At 38.9% G+C, this 14,954-nt stretch overlaps 1 protein-coding gene across 2 annotated transcripts in view; it reads left to right on the top strand.

The window, feature by feature from the left end:
- Positions 1 to 14,954, top strand: part of pmepa1 (prostate transmembrane protein, androgen induced 1) — a 43,512-nt gene that overhangs the window by 23,635 nt on the left and 4,923 nt on the right. The window contains exons 1-2 of one of the 2 annotated variants that reach the window (XM_084740671.1): positions 9,850 to 10,002; positions 13,862 to 14,016. In XM_084740671.1, coding sequence (XP_084596797.1) covers positions 9,945 to 10,002; positions 13,862 to 14,016 — 213 coding nt within the window. In that variant the 5' untranslated portion in view covers positions 9,850 to 9,944. Of the gene's footprint in view, positions 1 to 9,849; positions 10,003 to 13,861; positions 14,017 to 14,954 lie in introns of those variants that run through there. The other variant, XM_084740662.1, reaches the window with a different exon arrangement.

Below are 14,954 nucleotides of genomic sequence, written 5' to 3'. Positions count from 1 at the left end.
GTTTACTAGTTGGCAAAACACTGCTGGAGTTTCACAGGAAAACAATGTCTCAGGCTAAAAACTGGTGTGAATAACAATTTTTAGTCAACTTGGCAAGTTGGGGCTTTAGGAGACTTGGATTACACCAGACGAGCAGTATGGAGGCATTTTATGTTTTTATTCTGTTGTTTTTGAGCATCAAAAACTGGTCACCATTCACTTAAACTGGGAGATTCTGCAGCGCTGTTATTCTGAGAAACTCCAGCAGTGTTTTGTGGACTAAAAAACTAAACCCAACCATCAGTTGGCATGAGGGTGAGTAGATAATATCTTAATTTTCACTTTTGGGTGAACTAACCCTTTATACAGGCTAACAAGCTCGTAGTTCGATTGACTATAATCTTGTTTGTTACTTGCACAGATGTGATAAGCTTGTAATGCATATGTCCATGTTTGAACACAGTTCTGTTATCAAGTTTTCTGTGATAACATGAACAACTACAGATGTACTGTTGCTCAGGAAGTTGAATTTGTCAATGTAGTGTTAGCTGCTGCGCTACACCTGTGCTGTAGGTGTGTTGTCAACAAGCTAATCTGTAGCCAGTTAGCGTCCTCAAATGCTGATGTGATCAAATTCCGTAGCCTCATAAAATTGAAGTTTGAGCTTAAACATGTCAGAAGCAGGTGACACTGTCAGACGTATTCATTTTTCATTGATTGTGTGAGCAGGAACTTGTATCAGAGTCTGTGACCTACTCAGTGATAGCGTTAGCATAGCTAGCGTTCCAGATGAGACTCACAGTTTAACATGGGAGTTCCCTGGATTAGCACGCTAAATTTAGACTAATGCTCCACACTTCTTCCCTCCACTCTGATCTACTCTGTTAATTCTACACTGTCACTTCGTTAAGATCGTTTATTGTATTTCAGTATTGCAATATGAAACATCATTTACAGTGTCTGTCCAGTTCAAGCCAAACGTGACAGTGCATCGTCCAAAACGAGATGTGTTGAAAATGATGTTTCCTTTTTTAGAGATAAGATTGAAAGACGAGAATCAGAAAGGAGATGTATAGAAAGATGAGAAGGAAGATGATAATTGACCCCCTCAGCCACACACTCACATAGACACACACACACACCAGCACAAAAATACACACCTCCCTTTCTGTTTTCCCACTGTTGAAACCAGCAGTGGGAGTTTTGTGGACCAAAGTTCCCACACTTGTTGGCTGCACCATGACCGTGGCTTCCAAAGTCAGTGGAGTGTGTATATATGTGTGTGTGTGTGTGCATTTGCTAGTGTGTGTTTGCGTGTGCCCCCCCTGCGTCCACCCCTATAGCCTTTCTCATGGAAATTGGCAAGCAAGCAAATTGTGTGCACCTATGACCTATAACTCGCTCTCTCTCTCATACACACACACATTCACAAACACACACTCTCTCATACACACACACTCACACTCACACACAGCTGTCTGTGCTATTTCTGACTACCCAGACTGTCGAGTCATCCGAGGACTGAGGAAGAAGGGGGGAGGGAGGAATTAGCAAGCTTCTCTCTCTTCCTGCCCTTTTCTCCTTCCCTTTCTCCTTTTCCTCTGTTCATCATTGATTTTTTCATTCTCTTTCTCCTTCCTTGTCTCCTTCTTTCCTCTCCCCCTAAACTTTCTTTTCTCCTGTGTCCTTCACTTCCCCTTCTTTCAACTTATACCCCTTGAGAGCTCCGACACTACTTATTTTCTGTTTCCCTCACCCATATAGTTTCTGTCCCACCTTCTTTTCTTTTATCCCTTCCTGACATGGGCACAGGAGGTGAGGGTGCTTAGGCAGCTGCAGCATCTCCTAAAAGCTTTTGAGATATTGTGGGGAATTTTGAGTTTTTCACGATCATCCTGTCAGACAGACCACTGAAGAGAGTTCAGATCCAGTCAGCTGCAGCTAGAGAACATAATGTAACTGTGATTGCGTGGGTGTATGGTGTGCAAATTTGGTTGTTACTCTTGATTATACAGTGGAATGTATCTGGTAACTAGAGGTTGCTCTTGCTTTGATCCCGAAGCCTCACATAAGTGTGTTTAATTCTCAGGTTAAGTCTCTAAACAACACTGCAGGCTGGAGTCAAAAGTGACAAGTGCAATATCCAGACTGCAGAAACTGTGAATGTAAAGCTTGTGACAAAACAGCATTATGATGAAGTACTGTAGTGCTGCAGAGATGCCCTGACTTATGAACCTTGTTCTCCAGATAAAAGAAAAAATATTAATAATGTCACATTATCAGGACTTAAATAGTTCTTTTTAGGGAAAATGAAAATGATGATGCATACATGATCATCTCAACTCATCAAGAATCATATCACAGTTGCAAGATCTGTCACAATGATGAGGTTATTATTTTTTTGTACCATATTGTGCAACCTTAAAAGGGTCCAGCGCTGGTTGAAGTTGATTAAACATTACTAGCCTTGCTAGTTTTACATAGCCACCTGCCACTAGCTAGGGCTGCAGCTCTGACTGGCAGCAGCTTCTGCCTGGATATAAACCAGTGAGGCGGAAAGTGGGACAAACCAGCACAGTTTGGTAGTATTTCTTATCTTTATGAGCATGTTAGCATGGTGATTGGAACATTTAGCTTAAGCACAACCTAACAAACTTGTGTGTTATCAGTTATCTTGATTTTTTCTTTAGGCCTATATTCATATTGATATTTGTCATGAGTTTAATCTAGTCTAAAAACATTTGTGTTATACATTTCTTTAAATCTAAACAACATGTATATTATATATGTATGTAGGCTCCACATAAAATGACATATAGCTGCTTGATTGGAGCAATGTGTGACCATATACAGCACAGGCATGTGGACGTTGCTGTAAGGAGAGCAGGCTGTTGCTGCTAACACTGCTAGCATTAGCCACACTTTGCAAACGAACATGGAATCGTTTACCGCCCCTTTAGTCATTAGAAACATCCCTAGATCTGTGTATATGTTCGTGTTCTGTAGGAAATGACTGTATCATCATGGCGCTGCATGAAAAGTGATCATAGGCCACATCACTGACCCATGTGAACATCCTGCCTGACTGTTTCATCAGCTTGCAGGTTTCATGCTTCTTGTCTGTGTCATTGCTTTGACATACAGTATGTTGGTTCACGTCTGCTGTTTGTTTTAGTATAAAATGTTCTAAATATGGTGTTAAATATTGTATTAGATAAATGATCCTGGACATTCAAATTAATGCAAAAACCAGATTCTGTTTTAGCCTCTGTTATGACTGCTGCACCACATCTCCTCCTCTCCTTCTTTTCTTGTCCTCTCTCACTTCTTTCTTCCACCCCCTCCTTCCTTCCCACCATATTTTCCTTCTTCCTTCTTTCGTCTTCCTTCCTCTCTCCTACCCTCATATCATCCTCTTTTCCAGCCCTCTCTCCCTCCCTCCGTCCTCCTCCTGACCCCCCCTCCTCTCTCTCTGTCTGTCTGCTCTCTCTGAGCCATCTGACTCGGCAATGACCGGCTGTGACCTTTAGCTGAATGCAGGAGGAGGAGGAGGAGGAGGAGGAGGCAGATAGACGGAGAGCAGGCAGCGGATGACAAATGAGCTAATTGCTTTAGATTAACCATGGAGTGTCTGCCTGCCTGCCAGGCTTACAGCCTCCTCCTGTCTAGACAACACCCCAGAGGGAGGGAAGAGATCAGCAGTCTCTCTCATGCAACACGACCAAGAAGTGAGAATGTTTTAATGGCTTTTTTTGTTGTTTTCTTCCAAGTTGCACAAGGCGAGTTTGAAGAACTGTGACTTTGGTGCAGATAAATCCTGTCTGATGAGGTCAGGAATCTACCCACAGCAGCGTGTGTATTATTTAGTATTGAACTTACATAAAGTTGGGGGACTCAAAGGAGACTTAAAAAAGGATGATGCTGCAGAGGCTGAGATATGCTGACTCTTAGTTCCAATCAAGCTCCAAACTTCTTATATCTCTCATGATGCAATTCTTAGACCTTTCCATCCTCCTCTGTCAGACTCCACACCTCCAGTTTGTAACACAGGTTCTCTGTCTTGTCTCGTGGTCTCTAAGACACAGCTGAAAAATTTGTCACAATAAAATGTTTCAGTCGATATGCCTAGAATTAAATGTTGATAGTTTTTAATAAAGACTAGGAGGTTGAAAAAAGAAAAAAAAAAGGTTGAATGTTAGCACTTTAACCACCTTAATTTGAATTGAACCACTTTGCATAGCTTATAGACAAAATAAACTTTGACCTGTCCAGTTTCCTCACTCTCTGCACTGTAAAACATCATACGGGAATTTAGTGGAATCAAATCTTTTCACATTATCTTAACATAAATGTTCAAATTTTATTTATTTAATTGAATTGAACTTAATATTTCTAGTATTTATTTCCAGAAAATATGCATATAATCAGGAGTTCTTCTAACCTGAAGTCTTTTGACTTGAAATGATGAGTTGAATTAATGCACTGTACAGAGTTAGATGAAAATAAGTTTCTAAAGAAACATGATCAGCATGTTAGCAGACCTCCCAGCATGCATTGTTGAAGAGTCAAAACTCTCAAAAGTTAATAGATTATTTAATAAATGTTTGTCAATGTGTCTTAAGAGTTGGTGGCCTAGAGAAGTTTATTTGTTTTGAATCATTACAAAATCATCTCAACTTATCTTTTCAGATTCCTTCAACTTTAAACTTTAAGCCAGCCTGGACAATAACTTTTTCAAGTTAAAACAAATAGTTAATTTTTACAGTGTAAACTCCTGTTGTTGTGTCACATGTTGATGGTCCAGCTGAACAACACACCTCTTAAATGGTTGAGTGTGTGTCACTTGTAGCAAGCTCCATTATAAGGGATGTGACAGGCTGTTTATGAGTCTGTTTTGTGCTTTAATGGCACTTTGCATTTATTACATTATTTTAGGTAACAATTTTCTCATTGCTATTGATGAAATGCAGACTATTGCTGAAACATATCACTGTTGTTTTACTGCCCTGGCCTGTCTTCAGTCATGAGCTGAGTGTCTCTTTGACTTACTGACTAACTTGGCTGGTCAGTCAGTAGATACTCAGTAATAACCAGAGAGGAAAAGATCTGAAGCTTGTGAGTCAGCTCGCTCAGGATGGTGCAACAGCCCTGACTTCAGATCGGTCTCTCGACTTTTCCTGCCAGTGACCAAACCGGCAGCCAGATCATGTAATGAGGAACGTCCACAGCGTCTCAGTTTGCAGGAAATTATACTCAAATCAAATCTGTTTCTGCAGCTCTGCGATTTCTTGTTCTCAGTGTGCGGAGACATTCACGTAAGACCAGGAAAACAACCAGTCACTGTTTTGTGGAAATTTGAAACAGAGCGGTGCCCTGATCACAACACGCCATGAGCCGGTTTATTGAGGTCATGTCCTCTGAGTTTATTTTCTGACATCATAGGAACGTTTTTACGTGTCAGAATTTAAAGTTACTCACAGGGGGCGTTTTAAAAGACGAATACTAATGATCACTTACTCAGTGTGCTTAAAGCTCCAGTGGGTAAGACTATCCATAAGTATGATTTATTTAGTGTATGATCACCTGAAAATAAGACTTGTTTTTGTCACCACAGAGGGTACAGGTCCTCTTCCAAACACTGTTCCTACATCCTACACACTGGTCCTTTAAATTAGCCAGTTTTAAGCCAAAGATGATAATAATAATAAATAGAAATAAATTAATAAATAAAAACATTCCCCCCCCCCAACAACATGTATTCAGGCAGAGAGCAGGCTTGTTGAAAACAGCTTTAAACCATCATGTGGTGAACATCTGGTACATACAGCTGTTTTTAAATGAATAAAACATTCACAGGAAAAAATATAGGTCTACAGTTGAACAGCTGAATGGAGTAACTGTTCAAATAATTGGAAAATGATCTCATGGTGAGGGAGTGCTTTGACTTATAATCTTAGCATTTCTGGTAAAAAAAAAAATCATTATAAAATGGAGCAGGTGCAAAATTTAGTTTGTGAAAGAAGCTTAAGAAAATTAAGTATGCTCAGAATTTTATTCGGATTTGGCACAAAACACTAGTTATACACATTTTGGTGTAAAAATGCGAGTGAAATCAAAAGCAGGGTGCTGTTTGGCTCAGTGTTAAAGAAACAGTGTTATCGTGTCTCTTCACTGAAGCATGTTTTTGGCCTCGAGGATGTTTTTCACTGGTGCATCTGCACAACACATTCGCTTTAAAAATGATTTTTTTTCAAGCCAAAGAAGCTTCTGAAAATGGAAGGAAGAGACAGAAGCGATGAAGAATAAGTAAAGGAAAGAAAAGAAAGTTTTCATTTCTTCCTCTGTGTATTTTAGAAATGCACAAAAACTTGAGCAGAAAATACACCAACATGTTTGCACAAAAAATGTTTTTCTGCTTTGCTAAAGTGGAAAACTTGGTGTATTGATATTATTATATAATCTTGTTACACCTTCTGTTGGAAACTCATGATGTGCAGAACATCTGAATGGAAACATGACATGAGAAAATGATTTCCCTGTTAGTATGCAGGGTGGAAGGAGTGAGGCAGAGGAGGGATTAGAGAGATGAGCGAGAAGGAAGAAGAAGCAATGGAGAGAAAAGGGAGAGCGTGAAAAATAAGAAAGGACAAGAAGGAGGAGGGAGGAGATCTGCTGACTGACCTGCTGACCTCTCCATTTGGGAGCTGACAAGTTTTACTGCAGGCTGGCACACACACACACACACACACACACACACACACACACACACACAGTCAGAAAGCATTTTTCTATGAATTATGACTCATCAAATCAGAGAAGGTGAATGGAAACAAACTTTTCATCACTTTTCCTCAATGCTGCAACAAACTTGTCACTTTCTGTGATTTATGATCCAATAACTGATGAAATAATTAAAGTGTGAAAAATATATATGAAACTTAAACTTGATGGAAAATGTAATAAAAAGGGTTTCACCTTATAATCTATGGTGAATTAAAGAATTAATGCAGATATAATATTTCAGGGGGAATTAAGCTAAAACGAAATAGACATTTCTCACATCAAATACAGACGCTGTTATCAGTTCCTTCCTGTTATAATATGGAAGAGTATTTATTAAGGTACAAGGGGGAAAATGAGACAATCTCTTATGTTGCATTTTGAGAATAAAGTCTAAATGTTGAGAATAAAGTTGAAATGTCAATAAATTTTAAACACCGTTTTGACTTAATGCTTGAGATGGTACTTCTCACCAAATATATATACTGTGTCGTGCTATAACATGTTATAATATCTAGTGTGTAAAATGTTTGAGAATCTGTTTAATCTGGAAACCATAAAGAAACAAGTTTTCAAGCCGCAGCTCTGTTGGTAGAGCGTGATCAGTCCTCAGCGGCGGCCGTGGGTTCGGTTCAGTTCACTAAAATAACGCTTAAAATAATAAATTGTTGTTTTCAAGAAAAACCGCCCCCTCTCATCAAACCAACGCCTCAATCAAAATTATATGAACATATGAAGAAGAGGCAGAATCTTGTGTTTTGTGGCAGCGTTGACAAAAGCATGTTGGCATGATAGAAAAAGTTCAGGAACAACTACAATAATCATTTAAGGAGGCTAAGTGCCTTTTTATCATGTTGTTAGAGCCAGTTTTTGTCTTGATAGCAACATTTATCTCTCACATTTGCTCAGTTATTGAGGTGATTTGAATATTGTGTTTTGATATGTGAATTTATGTCAAATTAATGTCCTGAGCAGTTATTTTTGGATTTATAGTGATTAATCAGATGGTGATTGAAGGAAGGAGGTGGGACTCATTTTCAGCATCAGTGCAGTCTTTGACCTTGTGTTAGACTAAGAAATATTTTGTTAATTTTGTTTAAAGTGAGAACAAATCAGTCAAATGAAGGCAAGAGAATCAGCAGCTGCAGTGATTTGTGACTCAAGAAGTGGACCCTTATTAAGAATGCACAGTTTAAAATAAGTTCAAAGAACAGGCATAGAACAGTAATAATGTTGTATCTTATGTCAGGAAAATAACAAGAAAAGTTTTTCTGTGTTTGAGTTTGAAAAGAGAGACGGACAGAGAGAGAGAGCGAAAGAGAGAGAGAGAGAGGAAAAGGAGAAAGGAGTTGTGGGAGTGTTTTGGCTGAAAGACGGAGTTCAGCACCAGCTGACAGAACATAGAGACAGACAAGCTGTCAGCAGGCAGTGTGCCCACACACACACTCTGTCTCACACACACACACGCACACACACACGTACACAGTCGCGGTCTGGGTGGCTTCACACAGATGGCGAGGCTGGCATCACAGTGTGTTTGAGTGTCTGTTCCTTTTTGCCTTTTGCAATGATAACAGTCTTTAACAAGCAGAGGAATGTGTCTGTTTACATTTCCTTATTTTAGTCTGCGTGTTTGCGTTTATCCGTGTGTGTGTTTGTGCCCTTTCCTTCCTTCCCTCCTTCCTTACTTCCTTCACTTTATCCCTTCCTCAGTTTCCCTATACTGTAACAGGAGTTGGGGGAGATAACCAGGAGAAATCAGATTGTGCAGGATTTGCGTTGCACAAATCGTTCAGACCCTGATTCTCAGACCTCCTATCCTTTTCTAACTAGAACTTTAAACTCAATCCTTCAACTGGCGTTCGTCCTGACATGCCTGTATCTGTGTTTAAAATTAACACAGGACTGCCTGACATTTTCTTCCCCATTATCATCCGAGGATGAAGACAATATCAATTTCAGTTCCATCAAAATCATATGGTCTGGGAAATTTAAAGCACCATCATGTGGTCTGAGTGGCCGTTCAATCATGTTCCTCACCTTCATCACTGTACAGACCAATCAACAGTGGTGCTGTCATTTCTTACAGTTAGTTTGAACTCAGGATACAGTCTAAGATAAGATTCATCCTAAATGCAGTTAGGAAAGGTATTTCCGTGATACTTATCATTGACAGATACTGTATCATTTTTAACACGTATTGATACTTTTGACAACCTTATACCTTCTGACTATTTTCATAATTGATGAATCAGTTTGAGTAATTTTTTAAGAAAATATGTCCAATTTTCAGCTTCTTAAATGTGAATATTTTCCTCCTCTCTGACAGTAAACTGAATATATTTGAGGACGTCATCTTAGACTCTGGGAAACCCTGATCAACATTTTTCACCATTTTCTGACGTTTTATAGGCAAACAAATATTAATCGATTAATTTAGAAATTAATTAATCGACTGAAAATAATAGTTAGCTCCAGCTGTAGTTCAGTATGGTCTGAGTTTCTCCACAACATAACAAAATACACTGATTCCACAGATTCAAGACTCACATTTCTTCAGAGATAATTTTACAGCACATCAGTTTAATGCTTTAAATTCTTGATTTCTCACATGAACTAATGAGTGGAGATGTTCAAGCTTCACACTCTGCTCCCCCTCCTCCCTCCCGTCTCCCTCTCTCTCTCATCATTATTCTGTCCGTCCCCCTGACCCATCTGTGTCTCCCAGACGCTCCCACCACTCCCCCTCTTTTTTTCCTCTCCCCACTCTCTCTGTCTCTTTCTCTGCCCCCCCCCCCCCTCCCTCACATTGACCCCTTTTGTTCACAGCCATTGGGTGGTGGTGGTGGTGGTGGAGGGGTCTGGTCAGCTGTTTCCTCTGTGTGTGTGTGTGTCTGGACAGTGTGGGAATGTGTGTGAGAAAAAGTTGCAGACAAAGCTCAGCAGAGCCTCAGAGTGTGTGTGTCAACCGGTGAGGACACACACACGGTGTCGGAGCATCCACAGGACATGTAGTTTGGAGTTTCACAGCAGCGGGGAGATTTGTTTTAGTTTCTTTTATTTTAGTTGTTTTGGTTTGGTTTGGTTTCAGTTTGTTAACTTGGGGACCGAGCTTTGGGTTTCAGTCCCTGGAATATAAACTTTTACGAGAGAAAGTCTTGGTCTGAGGAAACATCTTGAAGAATATGCAGCCTTCGTCAGGGAGTCACAACCATGACAACTGTGTTCAGACGCAACTGTGCGGTGAGTTTCTCATCTGTGCTCGCAGAAAAGGAAAGTCTGTCTGTGATTGATTGGCGGCGTTTCATCGTTTTCTTCTGTGTGTTGATGTGTTTTACACACCAAGGTGTGACACTGTTGCTGTGACTTGTTGCAGCCAGGAGAAGTTAAGAGGACGATGCTCCACAAGTTACTTTTTTTTTTCTTCTAAATGTCTGTTATTTAGGACAGTAGAGTTTATCCAGGACTGTTAATTGATTAATTGATTGACAAAAAATACGTGTAAGTCATTTATCAAGACAAAATATCATATATTCACTGGTTTTAGCTTCTTAAAAATGGCAACTTTGTAGTTTGTATCTCTGTAAATTGAATATCTGAGGGGTTTAGACAGTTAGCAGGGTTCATATTTGGAAGTTTGGAAAAAGCTCAATTTTAATGTTTTCAAGTTCATGGGTATTCTTCAATTTGAATATACTCCTTGGTTTTCAACATTAGCTGGTGTTGCATCACACAGTTGCTCAAACCAAATGATCTTCTAGTATTTGACATGAAACAATCCTGTTTTCATAGCGAGATAAGTCCCTTGTTGTTCCCTCAGTCTGGAAATTAGCAAAAGTTTGATGGGAATTAAAACATACAATTAATATTAATTCATATAAACAGCTGATAGAATAAAGAAATTTGAAAGAAAAGAATTTGCAAGTGATGATTAAGGCTGCTTAAAGCTTAATTTTCACTCTGCTTTAGGCTTTGGGAAATTGTAATGGGGGGTCGTAAATGTTTGTACCCATTAATAAATTCTTCCTCAGTCTCTTGTTTGCTAATAAGCCATTAAGTCTGCAGTTGTAAAAGTTTAGTAAGTTGTCAATAAATTGATTTCAGACCAGTTTCTCTTCACACATTTTCCAGAGGTTAACTAAAAACTGGCTAAATAAACAAAAGTCAAAGACAGTTTTTTCACAACCTGGCAACCTAAATGTCATTACTAATGGCTTATAACTGATCTATAACCACTAATGAATTATTATCTATATATAACTTATGAGCTACAGACTGTGATAGAGGATGCTGTCCACCCTTGATGGAAAATAACCCATAAATGGTTTGTCTGTTCAGTTCAGATCGATAACCTTTGTTTTGAAATCTAAGTCTGTTTATAAAGTCAAGTTCACTGTAAAATTCACATCAGCTGTTATGAGCAGTTGGGTTCTATTTTAAAACTGAAGGACGGTGGCTTCTAACCGGCCATCATCTCGAGGTTCCTCTGTTCTGCTGAGACAACAGCAGCAGCAGCAGCAGCGAATGGCAAAACTCAACAAATACAGTTTGGTTTAACAGGAATGTGAATGTAAGGCTCTCTGACTTTTACAGCTGTGTTTCCAAAAACTCCAGATGAACACTTATTTCTTTAATTTAGTTGTTTCCATACATATACATATATATATAGAAAAAGTTTGAACACCATGCAGGAGAAGATAAAAATAAAGATTGTGTATCTCATCAAAGTTTCAAGACTAAGTAGTTCCAAGTGCAATTTACATACAAGTTTATGATCAAAAGTTGAGATGCGTTACCAAGAGATGCACAAATCTTTGCTAGAATATTTAAGATGCTTTTTGAATAAAAATTATGTATATGTTGTTTTTAGTGATAGAAGTTCCAAACAGATGGTCCTCAAACACCAGACTAATTAAAAAACTTAGCTGGAACTGAGTCAGATCACCTGGATGTGGGTTTTTTAACCAGGTTCCATGGAGTTTATTGTGGTTACTGTGCAGGACAGTTCACAGCGGGTTACAGGTAATGGGATTAAATTAATCCAGTTGTGTCATTTCTGTCTGTGGACTCGTATTTCAAGGTTTCTCCTGCTGGACTGATGTGAGTTATATAATAATATTTTGCTCCTTTATTGATGTAATGTGTGGGTAGTGATGTGAAGTCGGCCTAATCGAGTTGTTTTATGTTTCAGATGACAGGGAATCGTACTGTAGATGATTTAAAAAGGGTTATGAATGAGTTATGAGGGTCACCTGACTGTCTGTGTGTCTCTTCATGTTGTGTAATGGTTAGTTAGTCAGACGGACGTAACGAGACTGTGAGAACTGGACTCTGTGTGTGTGTGTTGTCTGCAGGCTACTTTATGTTCTCCTGACTGACTTGGCCCTGACCTCTGCCTGCTCCCTGTGAAAAAAAGTGTGAGAAAAATGCGCTGCTTGTGTGTGTGTGTGTGTGTGTGTGTGTGTGTGTGTGTGTGTGTGGTGGTGGTGGTGGTGGTGTTGGTTGGGGTGGGGGTGGATGCAGAGGAGGGAGGGTAGGTGGGGGGGTCAGAGCAGACTGTCTCTAAACAAAGCTAGCCCTGTCTGTCTGGTCTGGTCTGGCTCTGTGTGTCTGACCCCCACAGAAGGACTACATGTCTGTCTGGACTGAGTCTGACAACCTTTTTCTGTCTCACAGACGCACAGAAACATACAACTTGCTGTTGCATTGAAACTTTACAGAGGAGTCATTTATAGTCAGATGCTTCTTTATTGGTAAACTGCTGATTTACACAGGAGAGCTACTGTTCATGTTTTATTATTTACTCATCAAGTTACTTTTTTATGACCATATCCAATGAAAAAGCTCAAACCAACAAGAAATGCATTATACTGAAACGATAAGTTGATTTATCGATAGTTGTCAACAAATAATCCCTATTGTCATATTAGTGTATTAAGCAAAAATGACAAATGTCTGAGTTTCCAATAGAAAAATTTACTGCTGTTTAATATACTTTGTCTGATACATGATTTAAATAATGCAACATCTTTATATAATTTGAAGGCGTCACATTGATTATCAGTAGCTTATTTCTCTGTGGTTGAGGCACTTTTATTATGACAAAGATTTGAAAATCCATAACATAACTAACCTCTGCAGAAAAAAATGGATTCAAATTGATAGATTTTTATTTCAAACATGTTAAGGAGAACGTAAACAATAAAAACATCAAAATTATGTTAAGAATAATAAAATGAAAAAACAGAAAAGTTCAACTTAAGCAAGTTCACTAAAGAAATTCCCCCCAAAAATCAACACATATGAACAATTTCTCCTTGTTACTGATGATGATGATGTTTGATGATGATTTTGATTTGATGATGAGTCCTTGATCATAACAGAGTTGTATAAAAGTCTGGAACAAACTGCCACCATTTATTGGCTTGTTTATAGCGGCTGTTTTATTAGTTTTTGCATTAAGCATTGATTTTTATCTTGATCTGTTGTCTCCTCTGCTGACCTGTTTTCTTCTGCACATGTTTGTGAAACACTTTGGTTAGCTCATGTTGTTTTAAACGTGCTATTGACATAAATTTGAATTTATGAAGGGATTTAGAGTTGCACATCCATATACAGTAGTTTGGGGAAGTGCAAACGACAGTGGTCAAAATTAATGCACCAGAGACCAAGATATTCTGACTTTAGCCCCTAGTGTGAATAAAATCCCCAAAACATCCTACACTTCCCATCATGCAGCTGTAGAGAATATTTTCATTAGACTCTCCCTGCCCAAAGAAACTGAAAAAGCGTCTCATAGAACATCCTATACTTCAGACTTTAGTGTCAGGTCTATTGATGCTTATGGGAGATCATAATTATGCTATCTGGAGACCAACAGTGATGTAATGTCCCTCCCTTCTTTTTTAGTTTCCTTTTCCCTGACAGGGAAATGCCCTAACACCACACCCCAGATTGTAAAGCAGGCTCCCAATCCCAAAAATCCCAGCCTGATGACATCACTCTGACATCATCGGGGTCATTTTCTCAGACTTAACCAAACTCACCAAGAGACAAACCGTGAAACTGACCGCGATCGTTTCTTTCTGTGTTGTTTTTGTAGCCCAGCTGGAGTTCGTCCAGATCCTGGTGATCGTGGTGGTGATGATGGTGATGGTTGTGGTCATCACCTGCCTGCTGAACCACTACCGCCTATCAGCACGCTCCCTCCTCTCCAGACACGCCCCTGCACGCAGGAGACACCTGCCGTTGGCCAACGTAAGTCAAATTTTTCCGCTTAGCCTGTCATGACGATGTAATTCATCCACAGGATTCTCTGGTCGGAAATGTGAAAATACAAGAGAGCATGTTGCAAAGAAAAACTTAATATAAACATGCATTTGTAATTTGATGTTTAAGTGTTTAAGTGCGACCAGATGGCTGTCTGATTATTTAAGATGCATATTTTTGCAAAGTGTAAACTAGGCCGCACTCAAGGCCAGAAGATTTGGTTTCTCAAAGTGAAAAGGTAAAATAGCAGTGGCAACTGGGTCACATTTTTACTGTCTGCAACAAGTTCTTAAAGCGGATATCAGTGTGTCACAGAAAATAAACCTTGGGAGAAAACAGAGCAGTGAAAATAATCATCAGCACGTATTACGTCAAAAAACATGAATGCAAGAAATGAGAGTGTTTGAATTACAGCCTGCATGAGTTTCAAACATAGTTAGTTAGTTAGAATTAATTTGACAACATTTTGTGTCTTGTTCTTGCATGTTTTCTCACCTTTCTTTAAGCAAACAATGACCATTTATAAGGGGCTTATAACCAGCTTGTAATGTGTTATATTCCTCAGAATTTCAATACTTTACTTTAAGCACTCAGTGACCACTTATAGCAACATCTAATAACATTATAACAGCTTTAACAATGATCTTTGCCAAAAGAAATATCACTGAGTGACTAGCAATTATGAAATGTAATGTTACTTGACCTTATAAGTCATTATAAAATGGTGTATAATGTGTTGTTATAAACCAATATTTATGAGTTCTTGTAACTATTATACATCACTATAAGCACGACATAACACTTTGTAAGTATGTGTATAATGCAGTATAATGTATTATAGACATGAACATCATTGAGAGTAAACCCATATCCGTTACAGTGCTGATAAAATTAATACAGAGACAAAGAAACTAATAAAAACATTA

Source organism: Lutjanus erythropterus, chromosome 2 (assembly GCF_056507025.1).
Source record: "Lutjanus erythropterus isolate fLutEry1 chromosome 2, fLutEry1.hap2, whole genome shotgun sequence".
NCBI lineage: Eukaryota > Metazoa > Chordata > Actinopteri > Lutjaniformes > Lutjanidae > Lutjanus > Lutjanus erythropterus.
This window is presented reverse-complemented; position numbering and strand designations above follow the sequence as displayed.